The following is an 18,378-nucleotide window of genomic DNA, read 5'->3' as shown; positions in this document are numbered from 1 at the left end:
TCCACAAGGCCTTGAAGATAATGGTATTCCTCCATGAAAATAACGAGGTTAATTTATGTGTGTGCTTTGACCAGTGGTTCTCAAACATTGGCAAGCTTCAGAATCACCAAGAGGGCTTGTTAAAGCACAGATTTCTGGGTCCGATCCTGATGCAGTATGTCTGTGGTTTTGTTTTTCTCTTCAGAAAAAAAGGGCCTTAGGAATGATCGTACTCCCAAACCTTATTAGGTAGGAATCACAATAAGACCTATCGTTAGTTTTTTCTGACATGCAGTAGAGCATAAATGAATAATAAAAACACAATTTTTTTAAAAAGTAGGCAATGTTTTTGCAAATACAAGATTATTTTTATAACTTATTTCTTTGTGAAAAGTTAGACATGGATAGACCAGAGCATAAAGCATGTACATAAAACTTAACGCTTTATCGGAAGTGCAACCAGCCACCACCTAGGTTAAGAAATAAACCTTGGCAGCACCCAGAAGCTCTGTGGGCCCTTCCCAGTCGGCGCTCCGTCTCTCCCCACTGCCAGCAGCATGTGGAGCTACTGCTTCGACATTCACGGTCATCCCTGCCTTGTTGCCGGCTTCCCCACCTACCAGAGTTTCTCACAGTTACATAAACGGACTCACCTATATGTGTTCTTTGTGTCTAGCTTCTTAAACTCAACGTTTTTAAACTCAGCATTATGATCAGAGAATGTTCTCTGTATGGTTTTTCTAGAGGAAAACCACAGTCCTGTGTGTTCCCCACGCTGTCAGTACTCTGCAACACCAGCCTCACGTCTGACGCCAGATGTGCATGAAGATGGTGTCCGACCCCACGGGTTACACGCTTAGCCCTACGACACAGACCCCTGCCCCCACTTCTGATTCCACTCACAAGTCCAGGTTGTTACCTCGGCTTCTGACCGGCTGACTCTAAGTCAGAGGTTTCCACAACCCCTCCTTGATTAATTTGCTAGCAAGAGTTCACATATTTCACAGAATTCAGGAAACCCGTCTGCTACTTATTAGAGTACCAATTTATTACCAAGGACATCAAGATGAACAGCCATTGGAAGAAGTACAGAGGTTGGGGCCAAGGGGGGTCTCAAGCGCAGAATCTTCTGTCCCAGTGCATGTTGGTGCTGGGCCTTGCCAAGGTGGACCTTGGGTGGGTGCCAACTGGCATGCCCACTGCATGTCCCTGTGACCATGCAGGCCACCTTCCTGCATGTCACCATCCCAGAGGCTCATCAGACCTTCCTGTTCACGAGTGTTTATGGAGCAAGAATGAACTCCCTGACTCTCTGTTTGAACTCCTCTGACACTGGCCCGTCAGAGAGACAGAGGGGCACCTCATTACTGCTGGCTGGGGTCGAAGTCCAGACCCCCTTCCCCCACCCCTGTGGTCTCCACTGACACTGCCAAGGGTCCCCCCCCCATATTAACTTGGATTTTATTTTTATTTAAGTTGATTTTCCAATGTTGTGTTAGTTTCTGTTGGCAGAGAAGTGATTCAATTATATATATATATATGCCTTCTCTTTTTATATATATCATAGGATCTTGAATGTAGTTTCTTTGTGCTATGCAGTAGGACCTTGTTATTTATCTGTCCTGTGTATAAAAGCTTGGTGTCCAGCAGGAGTAGGAGAGCCCAGTTTTCCACTCCACCTCCTTGGACACCACCCTGATGCAGAGAGACTGGGCTCCCTTGTTCTTGGCCCCCCAGGCTTGTAAGTCTAGACCCTCTCTAAGCACTTCCTGGTGGGGATAGGGCTGTCATTTTTTCCTGTGGTGTTGAGTAGGATGGAGCAGTAATTGTCTAAATTTTCTCTCTTGTTAGGCTATCCCTTTCATGGTACTTTGGCTAAAGGAAACGGGCTTTTCTTTCTTCTTTGTTTTTTTTGTCTGTACTCCTTGGCATTTCTGGATTACTGGCTTCATTAGCTCCAATTCTGGGACTTATGAGGCATAAAGAAAATCTATGAAATTCACCACTGTGTCACTCCTCAGGTGCTAAGGTCTCTAATTAGCCTGCCTTCTCTTCTCAATTTATCCAAGTCTGTGCTTGCTTTATACATACATACACACACACACATATATATAATGTTCCTTAAGGTTTTTAGCTGTACTTAGTGGAAAGAACAGGGAAAAGTGCATCTGTTCCATCTTCCCTGAAGAAGATGGCATATATAGTTTTAAATCCCCCCTTCTTCCTGTGAGATTCTGATCTGCACTTCCCTGCCCCTAGTCCTTCCCTTAAACATCACTGGGCTACACTGTGTCACATATGACATCGTTTAGGCTGTGATGGGCTTCTGCTGCTCGTTGCTTATAGAGCTCGCAAGCAGCAGAACAGCTCATCTTGGACACCGCTGTCACTGTGCATCCAAGGAATTGATGAATTGATATTTCATCTGGACCCATGCCCATCTCTAACAAATAGCCTTCTCATTATTCAGGAAACCTAGAGAACTCACTTCTCAAAAATATCTTTCAGAGGACACTGCCCTGTTGATCCTGAAATTTTCAAGTGTATTGCAGATAAAATTAATGTTCTTTTCCTCCCAGGAAAAATGAAACAATGGTGGAGAGCTGGTTTGGTATGAATAGTTGAAATACTGGCTTCTGCCCAAGTAGACTGATAACAAATTACAACTCACACCCATTCATCTCATCTGTAGTTGAATGCAGGGTTTTCCATTCCCAGCTGTCTAGATAGAAAAGCTGTCCCTATTGTCTGACTGCCTTGATGAAATTCTTGTCAGCTGGCAAAGAACAGTTACCAAGCAATTAGGCAAATTGTTGCTTCTTGTCCCATTATGGATAGTTTACAGAAACTTGTGCCCTTTGTAGCAGGAGACAGCTTTCAGGTTACCATAAAAATGACAGCGCTCAAAAATAATGGCCAGGAAAATAGCAAAAGAGGAGCCTACTGGTCAGCCTGATTTCAGTTCAGAAAGACAGTGTGAGCTGTCTTCAAAACTGCAAAGACCATGATTTCCTTTTCCTTAACGCTCCTCTAAATTGGCTTCGAGAGCACGTAGAACATGAACCTTTCAAATGACGAAAATTCAGCTGTAGCCCTAGATTTGAAAAACAAGACCTTTGAGAATAAAATGCATGCTCTGTAAAAGCAGAGTGTCTAGCATTTGTCATTTTCAGTTTTCATTAAATGCTCATTTTCAGGCTAAAGTTAGTCCTGAGATGAAGAAACATAATTACATACAAATGAGTTCTTAGACAAATGTTAGGTTCATGATTAATTAATTACCCTAATATTAACACCTGTTCCCTCAGCTCTGCAAAAAAGGAGGAGAACCAGGAAGGTAAAGGAGGCCACAGGCAGAAACTCAGCCAGGATGGAATTGAACAGATGGTTGAAGGAAGAGGGATGGAAGGATGGGGCCGAGAGGAGGGGGACAGTGAGGCTGAAGAAGCCTGGGCAGTGGCAGTCGTTGCTGTTCAGTCACTAAGTCGTGTCCGACTCTTTGCGACCCCGTGGACTGCAGCACACCAGGCTTCCCCATCCTTCACCATCTCCCAGAGTTTGCTCAAACTCAGGTCCACTGAGTCGGTGATGCCATCCAGCCATCTCGTCCTCTGCCACCCTCTTCTCCTTTTACCTTCTCTTTCCCAGCATCAGGGTCTTTTCCAGTGGGTAGGGAGTAGCAAATAGTTTAGGAGGGAGGAAGCAGTGGCCATGTGGTCTAGGACAGGGACCCCTGGCTGGGTCTGTGGGTGGCAAAGAGTTGTTGGAAGAGATGCAAATGGAATAAAGCAGAACCAGGAGAGGTGGGGGAGAGGGCTCTGCTCTGGAATGCCTGTGGGAGGTGAGGTGGTGATGGATTGCCTCTTTTCTCTCAGAGACAAATGGGAATGAATGAGATAGGAATGGGAATGACAGTTCAGAGAAACTGCTTAAGGAAAGAGAGACTGTGAAAAGGTTTAATGTAGGTGGCTTGAATCTTCATATTCTCTGACCCAGGGCCCATATGCAGTCAGGACTCAATAAATGTCTGTGGCATAATTCAATGAGTGAGTGAGCAAAGAGAGCCCTGAGTTGGATGGAAATTCCCTTCTTTTTCTCTAAATCTCCGTCTTCTATCACTATAGCCGGTTGTTGTTAAGTCTCTCAGGATAAGGACAGGGTAATTGTAGACCCTTCATGAATGTTTTCTCCATGATTGGATTAAATGGGGAGAAACACAGAAATCTGAACCGGTGTTATACCACAGAGCTGAGAAACTAATCTCAAGCGTGTCTCCCTTTGAAAAGCCATCATTTGTTTTTGATTTTGTAGAAGTCGCTAATGGAGATATATGTGGTTCTTCATTTGCCTTTAGAGGTTTGAAGTTTCTGCACACAGGTTTCTTAGAACACTCTGTTCAGTATGAATTGGAGTGACATTTCTCATGTGAACCCATACTTGACAACATTTAATATGAATAAGCCAGACTGGTTCCAAGAGAAAAAGACATTCTACTCTTTTAAAAACCTGTTACATTTAAGAAACTTGCAAGGGCTCTGTCTCAAAGCTTTAATTTTTTCTCTTTTTTTTACACTGGTGACACTTGATGTCCTGAATTTTGATGTATTTGTTGCTTTAATGAAGATTTATTGAGTATCTGCCACGTATACCTACTGGGCCAGTGTTGGAAAGGCAGGCTGACCCTCTCCAGATTCCTGGGTCCTCATAGCAGTTACACGCCCCGTTTTCCAGATGAGAAACCTGAGGCCCAGAGGGATGAGTCGTGGTCCAGGGTCACCGCGAGTCCGCAGCAGACCCACGGACTGAGTCCAGTGCTCTGAGCCCAGGCTTCAGACTGCCTGTCCTTCACTCCTTCCGTCCACTGCCCTTCCCCTGCCAACCACCTGTTTAGGAAGGTGGATAGAACCTGGGGACTTAAATAATAGAGCCAAGAAGTCTGTTGGGTCCTAAAAGATGGGCATATGCTTGGCATGGAGCACTCGGGCTCTCTCATGCCCTTGTGGCCTGGGCAGCAGACGGATCCGCCCCCACCCTGTGGGGAGGGGAGCGGGTGATTCTTACACACCCGTGGGGCCCCTGGCGTCACCTTTGTCCTCTCGTTGGTGTGCTAAGTGTTTGCCAAGCACGGTACCACTCTTGCTCATTACTCACAGGCAGAGGTGTCTCCCTGGCCCTTTACAGTCTTGTAACAGCAACTCAGAAAGTGAGTAGGCCTGCTTGGGCCTCTTCCCCAGGGATTGTGGACGGTGAGCCGGCCTCCCCCATTATATTCCCCGGTGGTTCTGCGTTTAGGCCACATCCTTGCATTTGGAGCCTGGGTTGTTGGAATTGGTCATATGGATACAGACCGGGTTGTCTGGGGGCTTTGCAAGTGGCCATGTGGATGCCTCTTTGTGACCCCAGGATATTTGTCTGTGCCTGCGTGCTCGGCTGTGTCTGACTTGTTGTGACCTCATGGACTGTGGCCCACCAGGCTTCTGTGTCTGTGGGATTTTCCAGGCAAAGATACTGGAGCAAGTTGCCATTTCCTTCTCCAGGGGATCTTCCTGACCCAGGATCAAACCTGCATCTCCTGCACTGCAGGAAGATTCTTTACCACTGAGCCTCCTGGGAACTGAGCGTTGTTATTCCTAACAGAATATTCGCCACAGTATTCCTTTATCTAGGAGTGCTCTGGCCTGTTGCTTCTGCCTGATTTACCCAGACCTCCTTGGAGCACACATTTGAGTCAGTCCGGGCACAGCCCGGATGTACTTACCAAGGTGCTGTCTTGCTGCCTGGTCCCCTCTGAGCCCAGGGTCCTGGGTTCGAGTTGTTTCCGCCACCCAGCGCTGGGCTGCTGCGGGCAGGCCACTCCCTCCCCTCAAGGTGGGGTTTCCTCCTGTAAAGCAGTTCTCATGGCCTCTGCTTCACAGCTCCAGCCACTGAGAGATGTGGGAGGGGAGAGGAAGGGAGCAGAGGGCAGGAGGAGCAGTTTGGGAGCACAGAGTTGTGTACTAATGTGTCCTGTTACTTGCTAATTAAGACTCCGAGGCAGAGCTGAGTGAGCGCTCTACCTCCATGCTGTCTGCCCCTGTCTGGCCTGAAGCCCCTTCAGAAGCCTCTAAGTGAGAAGTTAGCCATCCTCCTCCCTCCTTTTCCGTGAAGCCGCAGGGGAGGGCCAGCCCACTCTGGGCTTTCTGCAGCTCCCCTTCCAGAGCCGTGCCTCCTCTGGGAGGACGGCTGAGCTGTCAGACATTCAGGTGTTTTTGAACAGCTGATCGCAGAGCACAGGTAGTTACCTACCCAGGTTTCTGTGTCTGTTGGATGGAGGTGGGCGTCAAGTGATAATTTCTTGGTGTTTCTTCTGTTTGTTTTGTGAAGGCAGAGTGGAAATTGACTGAAAGAATGAAGAGGATCTGTGTTGGGGCGGGGCTGTAGAACACAGGGCAGATTTGAATCCAGACAGGACCCTGGGGAGACCCTTTTAACACAGGACACTGCGGCTGGGGAGGGGCTCATTAGAAATCTCGTATGGACTAAATTATGCCCTTAGCTTCTGTCGAAGACTGGTTCGTTAAATTCAGTTCATGAAGACACAAGGGCAGGACAGGCCCAAACACTTAGGCAGTGTTTGGCAGGGGGATGTATTTGGGAAGAACCTCTTTGCAATAGTTCTCAGCCCTGGCAGCACATGAAGTTTCTGTGGGTGCGGTGAGACCCAGGCACCAGCAACCTTCAAAGGTCCTCTTCAAGGTGCAACCAAGTTTGAGAGCCAGCTCTAAGATTAGAGGGCTCCGCGTGGGGGTGGTCGTACACGTCCTACACGTCCTCTTCCGGCAGATTTTGCTCGTGAGCACCGCTCCCCCGTGCCCCTTCTTCCAACTCAGCAGGGGCACCGAGCTGTGGATGGGAACCTTGAACCGCCACCAGCGAGGAGCATCTGATGCAGGATGTATATTTACTCCCAAGCGGCACAGTATGAATCCTGAGACTGCTTTCTCTAGCCTTTAAGCTGTGCTGGGCTTTCACAGCCCCTCCCCTTCAGAACTCAAAAAACGTGGGAAGGAATAAAAGGCAAGGCCATTACCACCCATTTCCTTTTGATCCGTTGCAGTAAAGAGCAAGTGACAAAAATGCACAGAAGAGGAATGTGAGTACCCCATCCCCTGTGTTTACAAGATTTGTTGTTTCAGAGGCAGAAGGCTCTGGTGAGAGTGAGGAGCGGGGAGGTGATGCCTGGCGGTCGCTCACCCTTCTTGCCGTGTTTATTTTCCCGTGTACGGGGCGTCCAGTGACCGACTTGATGAACATGCTGCCTCTGGTTCGGTCTGTTTCATTTTCTTAAATCCTGAGAGCTAACCTAAACACTCCGAGGTTTGCAACGCAAATTACATGCACGGTGGCCTCGAGTGACGTTAGTAGTTCTGTGATCTGGGACCCGTCACAGTCAAAAGTGCAGTGGGATCAAGAGGCACAGACCCAACTGAGTCCTGCCCGAGCTGCAGGGGGCTCGGCGGCGACCTCTCTGCCTCCCCCTGAGGTGGGCGTTGCCGCCGGTGGCGGCTGGGTCCTGTGGTTCCGTCTCTCCTTCACGAACACAATCTCTTTTCAGTCCGAAAGCCAGTGTTTGGTAAGGGATGGTCAGTGCAGATTCTTCTGACCCAAGCCCACTGCTCTCCCTCCCGCCCCGTCCAGCAGCCCCACGAGGGCATCAGCCGCCTCTGAGAGGGATGTGGTGACCGAGCTGGCCTCTCCTTCACGACACACTCTGGGTCAAGCAAGGGGAGCAGCACCATCGATCCCTCACTTGTGCCCGGCGTGTGCTTCACACGTACCGTCACATTTGTCCCGAGGCCCCTCCGACGGGCCTCGTCGCCCCTCTCCCCTGGACACGGACACTTGACGGTGGCCACATGCTGTGAAGGTGCAAGGACTGGAACCCAGTCACACGGCTGCCGAGTGCATTGTCTTTCCCTTGGCTCACTCTCTCTCCCCCTCTTTTTCCTGGAGCAAGGAAGGTCAGCCTGAGGTCCACAGGAGCCGGTCACCCTCACAGACCAAGCACTGTTTTCCTCTCCGAAACAGTCGGGTGGGCCTCTGGGACTTGGGCTTCTCCGGCCGTTGTCAAATCACTGTGCAGGGCGGTCCCGGCAAGGCCGGCTGGGTTATTGATCCGTGCAGTCACGGAGGTGTGGGGGGCCGGCCTCAAGGGAGGACGTTTTGATCCTCGTTCATGTTGAGGGAGTGTCACCTTCTCCGCTGGGCCTCGGATTTGGCTGTGAATGTGCAAAATATTTCTAATGCTAAAAGCCAGGTATCGCTGAATGTAAAAACTGCAGTGTGGCGGAATGAGACTTGTTGAGATTCTAGATGCATAAATTGGGTCTCTTGGCAGCTGGATTGCACTTTGCAGAGCCCAGGGGGTTATAAAAGTTGACATCTTTATATAGATATATGTGGAGTGTGGCTGAATTGCAGTTGCTTTTAGAGCTATAACTTTGAATTGCCTGACTTTTTGTTTTAAAAACAAGGATGGTTTTGCATGGGGGTGGGCTTATTTGGAAAGCAGAGCAAGAAAGGCACGGGAGAGAAAAGGGCCTTCGGACACAGGGAACAGCCCTCGTGTGAGGGCCCGGTGGTCTCGCGGAGAGCCGAGCTGGTGCCATCTACAGCTTGGGAACCCCCGCCCCCAGACAGAGGCTCCCCTTCAGAGGACAGGCAGGGCTGGGCCCGGGCATCTGGGTGCTGTTGACTGGGTTCCAGTGGGTGAACTTTAAACCTGTCCGCTCAACATCTCTTTCACAGGTGGGGATAAACTGATATTGCATCAGGAATAACCGGGTGCCTCTCTAAATGGGAAATTTATTACATGAATTTTTTACCGATTTTCCCAAGTTAGACAGCTACTCGGGAGGCATATTGAGTGATTTAAATTTTAGATGGTAAAGTCAGTCACTCCTTCCCCGCGAGTAGCATCACGCACACCTAACAGTTTCAGACCCGTGTCCGCCGGCTCCCTACGCTTGCCAGGCCTCCCCTCTGCCCTGTCTCAGCATTGGCAGACGGGCTGGTGGCCACAGCGAGCAGCAGCCCCACCTGCACTGCGCTACGTGCTCAGCGGAGATGGGGCCACCCCCGCGGGAGAGGGAAACCTAAGCTAGCTTAGTCCCGTTTCTGCTTTTGCCAGGGACATCTGATCACTTTTATGGACCGCCCTCCAGAGAACTGCTTGCTCGTTCCTCTTAATCCATCTGTGGTTACAGACTCCAGCTAAGAAGATCGAAACCCTTCGAGTAGGGTTTCTCACCTTGGCGTTATTGACGTTTGGGGCTGGATAATTTTCTGTTCAAGGGGCTGTCTGGTGCTTTGTGGGGTTTCGGCAGCATCCCTGGCCTCCGCCCAGCAGATGCCGTTAACACGTCCCCAGCCGCAGCCCCGTCACAGTTGCCACATGCTGCCTGTCTCAAGTCGTTACCTGGGGAGCAAAAGTGTCCCCATCGAGACGCGCTGCTCCAGGAAGAGGCAGGGAGCCCTTTCACATCTCTGTGGATGCTGACCCCCCAGAAGACCTTCGTCTGCAGGGCTGGGTTTTAAATGAGTAGTTCCCAAAACATGGGAAAAGAGTCTCATTTTCTAGCCAGTGGACTACAGGTAAAACTTTTAAGCAGTTTAATTTCAGAAAGATACCTTTGATGATTTTTACTGAGATGAGGCATTAGAAGACTAGAAGTAGCTGTTTGGATTTTTTTGGCTTTTTATTCCCTTCAAGTCAACAAAGCAGAGGGAGGGAGGTTCCAGAAAGGTTCTGTGGGTGTTTCAGGAAATGCATTTCCAAGCAGGGTGTCCCCCGGCCAGCACACTTCATATGGTTCCTGTGAGACTGGACTTCCGCCCAGGCAGTTCTTTGTGGAATGGTGGTGCTGAGGGTCGTGCTGGGCCCTGTGTGCAGCAGGTGGGAACAAATGGGCGGGGGCGACGCTTCTGTCCCCAGGACGTCCCGAGCCCCCTCTAGGCAGGAGGCGTCAGCATCTCAGGAGGGGAGACAGCGCCAGTGAGGCAGCCGCGTGTTGCAGCAGTTCTGCTGGGATTAGAATGGCCGTCCCGGAGCCGTGGTTTTCAGGCTGTACTATTAGCAGCGGGTGTGGTTTTTTTTTTTCTTCAAACGACATGTGTAGAAATGCAATATATATGAAACAGGCTGAAGGAGGAATGGAAGCTTGAAGGCAGAATAGAAGGAGGGGTCCGTACCTCCTACCCACCGTCTCACCTTGGAGCTGACACTTCCCAAGACAACGCAGTCTGCGTCACCCATCTAACTGAAAGTAGCCTAATATTTGGTTGGATAATGATCTTCCCCCCGCCCCCCCGCACTGACTGGATCTATCATCTTTTTTTTCTACTTTAGATAAAAGCAGTTTTCCAAACCACATACCTAAGGGAAGATTATCATGCTGTTCCATGGCGATGTAATTTTTACTCTCTATCTATGAAAGCAGATCCAGGGGCTGAGGAAATACATATGTATATACGTGCCTACATACATATTCATTAGGAGTATTTTGATATTTTGTTTTGAAAAATTTAAATATACAGAAAAACAGAGAAAAGAGCTCAGTCACTAGATGTAACGGTTGTCATTATTTTGTCATATTTGCTTCCCCTGTTTCTTTAGACCTCTAATGGATAACAGTTTTAAAAAACATATCCACCCTAACAAGGTCTGGGAATATTTCCACCGCCTTCCCCTTCCCCCGACCCTGTTTGCTATTCCAGTTCATCTTGTGGACCTGTGTAACTTGAGTTCAGTTTATGAAACTCCCATAAGGGATACAAATTTGATTTGACATTCCTATATCTATTTAGTTTTATTCAACTTCAATTTGGGGGTGCCTTGCTGTTTCGAGACCTGAGCATACATGATGAGCAAAATGAAACGGACTAAACATAGCCCCTGCCCCGGGTTTTGTTAGAAATGGAAGTTCTTAAGTTGCTTATCAGGAAAGTGAGTTCTGCCCTAAGCTTGCAGGGCCGGGGGGCGGGGCGGGGGGCGGCTGGCTGGTGAGGAAAATATGATGGGATGAGGATGAATCTGGAGGTTTGGGGGAGCGAGCAGACCCGCAGTGTGCTGGTCTGATTCTTGTGTCAGTGAAGTGCTTTGTGTCCCGTGCTCTTCAGCCGCGATGCCCGTGGCCCCCCAGGAGCTGGTGTAGCCTGTGTGTGCGTGTGGCTCCGGCGTTGGCAGGGGCGAGCTACAGTGTGGGCAGGGTTGTTAGACTGGCTGGTTATTCACCCTGCCTTGCAGGGGCGAGTGGAACCTGTGATCAGAGTTATTTGTTTTCTGATAGTCATTCCTCTGCTATTGTTACAAAACAACAAAAAAAGGACCCAGGACTCTTCCATGAGAAACATCACCCATGGGGGACAGTAGGAGTTTACCTGCCACCCTGCTCAGCTGCTGCCGCCCTTACCCTCCTTTCCTGGGCTTTAGAATCTCTCCTTATTCACTCATCTGGAGAAAGACTGGATCGATTGCTCTTTTGATAGAAGTATGCCTTCTGTCCGTCGTCCATGACAGATGAACCATCTGGAATGTCCCCTGCCCTACGTCCATTGCTCTGTTAGCTCTCCTTGGCAGTGAAAGAAGAGCCCTAGAAAGGAAACAGTGACGACACAGAGGTTTTTATGCTTGGTTGATTTCCTCAACTGCAAACCTTATTGGTTAATTAATTAATTAAACCTTATCAGCTGGTTAATTAACAACCTGATTTTACAGATTCTATAGCACATGTGTTCTCAGGACAGAAAATACATTTTGGGAACGTTCAACTTAAGCTTGGAAATACAAGCCAGGTGGTTTTTCACTAAGTTTATTAACACTATTTGATAATGTTTCTAATGGGCCTTCCCAAGTAGACTCCAGCGTGATTCACATAATGGGATAAATGGAATATAATGAGTCTAAAAGAGCTATCAAGCCCCAGTTGTATCTAGAAACACAGGTTTGTTTTCCAGTGAGGATCGTACCAAAGCTAACAAATATTCCTCTTGAATTTTGTGATTGCTTCCAAAATGAACTACATTTATGAATTAGCTCCATGGCCCCCAAATATGTTTATGCTGACAAAAAAGGGAGTACTCAAGTCTGTACAGTGTAATTCAGCTGTTACTTGCAAGCATGGGGCTGTGCAGAAGACTTACATTGAGTTTCTCATCATTAACAGGCCCAGGGAAAGGTTGCCCAGGAGGTTGGCATTTCAATAACATCTCTCTTCCCAGAATAAATTGCTTCTTCCCTTATTTCACAAATTGATAAAAATATTATAGATTGATAGATATTTTTGCAGAGTGATTGCTTTTCAAAATTGAATCGCAAAGCGGATCCATATGTTGGGAGAGGGAATGTTTACAGTGGCCCATACATAATTTTACCCCTCTTTGGCAGGAAATAACGACGTGTTTACCGGATTACTACAAATGGACTCAGTATCTCTTTATTAAACTCTACGAAGCTGGGCTGGCCTATCAAAAGGAGGTGAGTTAAAGTTTGTTGTTGTTATTCTTTAGTTACTAAGTTGTGTCCAATCCATTTGTGACCCCGTGGACTGTAGCCCACCAGGCCCCTCTGTCCATGGGATTTCCCAGGCAAGAATACTGGAGTGAGTTGCAATTTCCTCCTCCAGGGGATCTTCCCCACCCAGGGTCTGAACCTGCGTCTCCTCCATCTCCTGCATTGGCAGGTGGATTCTTTACGACGAGTCGCCTGGAAACCCCATGGTAAGATCAGCCTTAGATGGTGGGAAATGAGAGAAATAGTATCCTCGCGTGGCCTGGAGCTGCAGTGTCCAATATGACTATGGCTGTTAGCTGCATGTGGTTGCTGAAATTTAAAGTAATTAAGATTAAAACAGTATTAAAAATTCAGGTCCTCAGTCGTACGAGTCACATTCAGATGCTGGTAGCTAGTGCTGGACAGTCTAGATAGAAAACATTCCCATCATAACAGAATACGCTTTTAATCATTATGGTTTTTATGGGGTTTTTTTGTTCAGTCTTCTCTCCTTTTCTTTTTTAAAAAAGTATTTAATTTTTAATGGATGGATAATTGCTTTACAGTATTATGTTGGTTTCTATCAGACATCAACATGAATCAGCCATAGGTTTGCCCCTCCCACTTGAACATCCCTCCCACCTCCCTCCCCATCCCATTGCTCTAGATTGTTACGGGGCCCTGGTTTGAGTTCCCTGAGTCATACAGCAAATTCCCGCTGGCTCTCTGTCTTACATATGGTAGCACATGTTTCCATGTCACTCTCTTCATACACCCTACCCCCTCCTTCCTCCCCGCTCAGCCTTGTTCGTAAGTCTGTTCTCTACGTCTGTCTCTGTTGCTGCTCTGCAAATAGGCCCAACAGTACCATCTTTCTAGATTCCATATATAATGCATTGGTATACGATATTTGTTTTTCTCTTTCTGACTTACTTCACTCTGTATGACAGATTCTAGGTTCATCCACCTCATTGGGACTGACTCTAATGTGTTCCTTTTTATGGCTGAAAATATTCCGTTGTATACATGTGCCACAGCTGCTTTATCCATTCATCTGTCGATGGACATCTAAGTTGCTTCCATGTCCATGTCTATTGTAAACAGAGCTGCAATGAACATCGAGGTACATGTGCCTTTTGCAGTTTTGGTTTCCTCAGGGTATGTCCCTAGGAGTGGGATTGCTGGGTCATATGGTGGTTTTATTCCTAGTTTTTTAAGGGATCTCTATACTGTTCTCCATAGTGGCTGTATCAATTTCATTATGTTTTCAATTAAAAAATTTTAGAATCAGTATAGCAACTCATGTAGAAGGCTTAGTTTAGAATATCAGGATAACGTGAATTTTCTTAAACCTTGACAACATAAAAAGTAATCTAGCTAACAAAAGTCAGGAGGTGGAATTGGGGAGAGAAGTAGAAGCAAGTGAGAGATGATCCCTAAAGTATTTCATAACAAGGAGCCATAGAAGGAGAATTAGGCATTTATGTCTATTTTTTTTTTTAAGTTGAAATGTAGCCATTAAAGCTAAAGATAAAGGTAGCAGAAACTAGAAGAGGAGTCTTGTGTGAGGAAGGCTGTATGCCCATGCTCAGTATCTCATATTACATGGCAGAGGGTCAGCAGAATTGTCTGAAGATAGTAATCAAACTTAAAGTAGTACAGTTTTATTACATAAAGTTATAATGGTAAATACCAGAAGAACTAATAAACAAAGCCTGGTAAAAGAGTATTTTTATAATCACTTCAGATAATTATGAATGTCCTCCTTTAATACTATACCAAAACTCAACAAGTGATGGGTTCTTAAAGGTCAGTTGCAATGTTGAATCTAAATATCAGTGAACTTTTTGCACCCTCGTTGTATTAAAATGTTTTAGTCTATTTTACCCTTTGAATGAATGCTTTACCCTTGTGTTATTATTATTATGAATATAGTTTTGACCTGCCAACCCCTTGTAGTGGTCTCCAGGACTCCAGAGGTTTATGAACCACACTGAGAAGCTCTGTACAAAGTATACAATCCCTAACCCACTCTCATCTTTAAACTGAGGATATTTTTAAAATATTGGTTGTTTAAAATACAATGTTGTTAATTTTTTTTTTTTTAAGTATTCAGTCCCCATTAACATTTAGGATACATCGAAAGTGAGAACTTTGTGGAGTCAAGTCATACTCATCTGTAACCACTGTAAACCCTCTTGAGTCAGTTTAATTTATTAACACGCCATAGCTGTTCCTATGCCCAGAAGCTGGTTAGGTGAGGAGAGGTGAGAGACAAAAGTACCTGTCCAGGGTGCTGACTGCAGCAGAGCTGCTTGTTGTGTTGGACATATCGTTGTGTTGTTAAAGAATAATTTTCAAAAGTTAGAAACATGACTCCCATACAAATACAAAATGAACATGTGTCAAAGATTGTATTCAGCTCGTTCATTAGCAAGAGAACCAGCTGTATGTTAAGACTGGTTCAAATGAGATTCCAAGGAAGGACGATTTGTAGAGTCAAAGGCATGTGAAATGTGTTTGCTGATAGAATCAAAACTGCTCAGTGTCCTCCCGGGCGTAAACCTAGGTTTGGGGACAGCCTTTCCTGAGAATCAGAAGTCATTTGCTTTGTCATTGCCTGAGAGCCATTCGTGTCACTCTCGGACAAAAAGCTTTGGTGTTGCTCTGTTTTCTGTAGGTTAACCTCTTCTTTGGCACCCTAGCGGAGTTGTATTGGGTTGGCCTAAGCATTCATTCATGTTTTTCCATACTATCTTATGGAGAAACCCAAGTGAATTTTTTGGCCAACCCAATAAAATAACTTAATAATGAAGAGGGAGTCAAACAAAGGTAAACATCCCTAGAAAATCAGATAATCCCTGGGGGAATGTGGCTCTGCTAGCCAATTCCAGCTTGCCTTGAAGAAGCAACCCCTTTTGCTAAGTTTGGAATAATTTTTCTTAACAGCATTATTCAACATTCAGAAGCAAAAGGGTTGGAAGGGAATTGGTGGGAAAATATCAGCTTCCCACTCTCATCACCAGGTTCTGTGCTAACCGAGCAGCCTGGCAGACTCCTTCCCAGAAGAGCCTCCCTGCTCAGGTGGATCAGGATTGTACGCCAGTCAGGTTTCCACACTGGAATCACCCATGGGTCCGAGCAGAGGGATTAAGAGATCACAAGCCACATTGTGTATCCCAAGTAATAGCAGGAAGGACAGACAAAAATCAAAGTTACTAGCACACAAAAAAGCTACAGCAAAGCAGAGGACATCCTGCAGGTAAAACTGTTCTTTAGAGTGTAAGCAGTGGTCATGGCATCAGCCAGTGTTAACTATCCTCAGTTGCTTTGTTACTCTTTCTGTGGATGCGATATGAAAGAGGTAACACGTTAATATAGCAGTGTAAACAGTTCTTGCATGAAGCCCTCGGCTGTGTGATAGCCCTTTATGAGACACTTGATTTTTTGTATCTATGTGTTGTGTAGTTAAGCTGACTCTGAATATATTGAATATTTACTGTAATATTCCTTCATAGGACACTTGCTTCGCTCTTTGTTAGTGCTGCTTCAGTTCTAAGTACATCAAACCCAAGTAGGAAGCTTAACCTCTTCAATATTGGGTTGGAGCCAAAGCCAGTCATAAGCACCGTCTTAGGAGCCGAGTAACTTTTCTAAACATGGAAGGGGTTCCAGGGGGTCCCCCACTGCATGAGCACAACTGTGCTCCCGGGTCCAGATATCTCTTCTCCCCAGTGATTTCCAGATCAGTGACACACACACACACACACACACACACACACACATCTCTCTGATATCCACAGCCCTGGGAATTTGGTCCAGTCTTCCCTCTGACTCCTTCTGTCATGGAAACAGCCTATATTCCTTTCCTGATGCTGCTGCTGTAACAAATTACCACAAACTGGGTCGCTTAGAACAACACAGATTCATTGTTTTCCAGTTTCTGAGGTCAGAAGTCCATGAAATAGGTCTCACTGGGATACAAATCAAGATGTTGGCAGAGCTTCCTTCTTTCTGAAGGCAGGAGAGGAAAATCTCTTTCCTGGGCTTGTCCAGCTTCTGGAGGCTGCTCCCAGCCTTGACTTTGGACCCCTCTCCATCCTCAAATCCAGAGCATCTTGAAATCTCTCTGACTGTGCTTCCATTATCATATCTCCTCAGACTCAGACTCTGACTCTTCTGCCTTCCTCTTTCTCTTATAAGAGCTTTTTTTCATTACTTTGGGCCCATCTGGTTAATCCAGGTTAATCTCCCCATCTCCAAATCCTTCATTAATCAGATGTCTTCCAAGATCCTTTTGCCACGTAGGTGGCACCTGTTGCAAGTGACGTAGGACGTGGACATCTCTGGGGTGCGATTGTTCTGCCTACCACGAGCCTCTTCTCCCTGCTTCAGAGGGTTGTTACGAGGATTAAACTGATGAATGCTTGTGGAGAGGCTGGATGGTCCCTGGCACAGAGTACATCCTTAATAAGTGCCCATCTGTGCACGCCTGTAGTCACCTAGGGTCATTATGATATTTAAATTGGAAAAACAAAAAGTTAAAAAATCCTGAAGCTTCCTGGCTAATTCTGAGGCAACCTGCACATGGAAAGGTATTACAGAAAAACGGTGTAGATTGTCTTATGGGTATTCATTTAGAAAGACAGTGTTTTTACTGCTGGTTATTGATTTAAATTTTTTTGATGCGTTCTTTTAAGTCACTTAAATGACATGATCTTAAGGGAAAAACTCATAACTAGAATGTAAACGTGCACACTTGGTATGTTGTTTGAAGACCAGAGTTGTCTCTAATCCAAAGTATTTTTTTCCAGGTAGATTTCCTTTTATTGGATAGCCATCTTCAAATTGGCTTTAAAACATAAAACATACTGATATAGTCACCTTTCTATTTCTGGGGTTTATTTCAAAATATAAGCTTTGAAGTTAGCATAAGAAAGTTAATTTGATTAAAAAAAAACTGCATATAGCATACTTTGTAAAGCATATTTGGCAAAAAAAATAATTCACATATTAATACTTTTCCTCTAATGGCATTGCCATAGCCTTTTTAAAAAAAATAAATAAATAAAGATAGCCTTAATCCTTAAATTCAGTTCTGCTGTAAGTATAAATGGACATTTAGGGAGAGTATTTTAGCAGAGCATTACAAAGCAGAGCTGGAGTCTTAACTCTTGTTCTTAACAAGCACTGTCCATCAAAATGTTTATTTCCATCGCAGAAGCGAATCTGTTCTTGGTCTCACGGACCAAAAATATTTTCAGCCAAAAATATGAATAGAGACTTCTTCTTGGGAGAACACTAAATATCACCTCTCTGGTTAAAAAAAAAGAAATTCCGTGGATGTAGCTAGTAGAGAGAATAATGATGCCCTGTTCTACTTGGACATTCTAGGGAACTGTGGAGCGCCACTTAATCTGTGAATTTATCTTTGACCCTTGATTTCAGCGGCAGCTGGGGCTAGTGCTAATTCACCAGCCTAAGCTACTTAAAGAGACGCAGGGCACAAACAGGCAGCCTCTCCCAGTCTGCCCCCTGGTGTCTTTGGAAGGTAGTGCAAGCAGCAAGCGGTGGCCTTGGGAACTTTCCACCCCCCCACCCCCCACCCCATTCTGGACCGAGTCCAAATTCAGGCCCATTCTGGATGGAATAGAGCAAAATCGATTTTGAGAATTAGATCCTTCAATGAGATCTATGTGGTGTTCCTTAATTAAGTGAGCTTTTGTTAAGAAAAAAGCTAATAGTCCTTGAGAAAATCAATACCCTAAAGCATATCTCACCAGCCTTTGGAACCTGAAGCTGCATGGCAGGATACTCAGAAAAGGTCTCCAGTCATACGGAAGGAGAGCTTGAGGAGAAAGAAGCCAGGG

At 46.1% G+C, this 18,378-nt stretch overlaps 1 protein-coding gene across 3 annotated transcripts in view; it reads left to right on the top strand.

Moving 5' to 3' along the window:
• LARS2 (leucyl-tRNA synthetase 2, mitochondrial) overlaps positions 1–18,378 on the top strand; it is a 146,911-nt gene that overhangs the window by 45,059 nt on the left and 83,474 nt on the right. For all 3 annotated transcript variants that reach the window (XM_025272822.3, XM_006077499.4, XM_044934148.2), the window contains exon 6: positions 12,404–12,493. In XM_025272822.3, coding sequence (XP_025128607.3) covers positions 12,404–12,493 — 90 coding nt within the window. The remainder of the gene's footprint in view (positions 1–12,403; positions 12,494–18,378) is intronic.

The sequence above is a fragment of the Bubalus bubalis genome, chromosome 21 (genome assembly GCF_019923935.1).
Source record: "Bubalus bubalis isolate 160015118507 breed Murrah chromosome 21, NDDB_SH_1, whole genome shotgun sequence".
NCBI lineage: Eukaryota > Metazoa > Chordata > Mammalia > Artiodactyla > Bovidae > Bubalus > Bubalus bubalis.
Note: the sequence above shows the minus strand (reverse complement) of the source record. Positions and strands in the feature narration are given on the sequence as shown.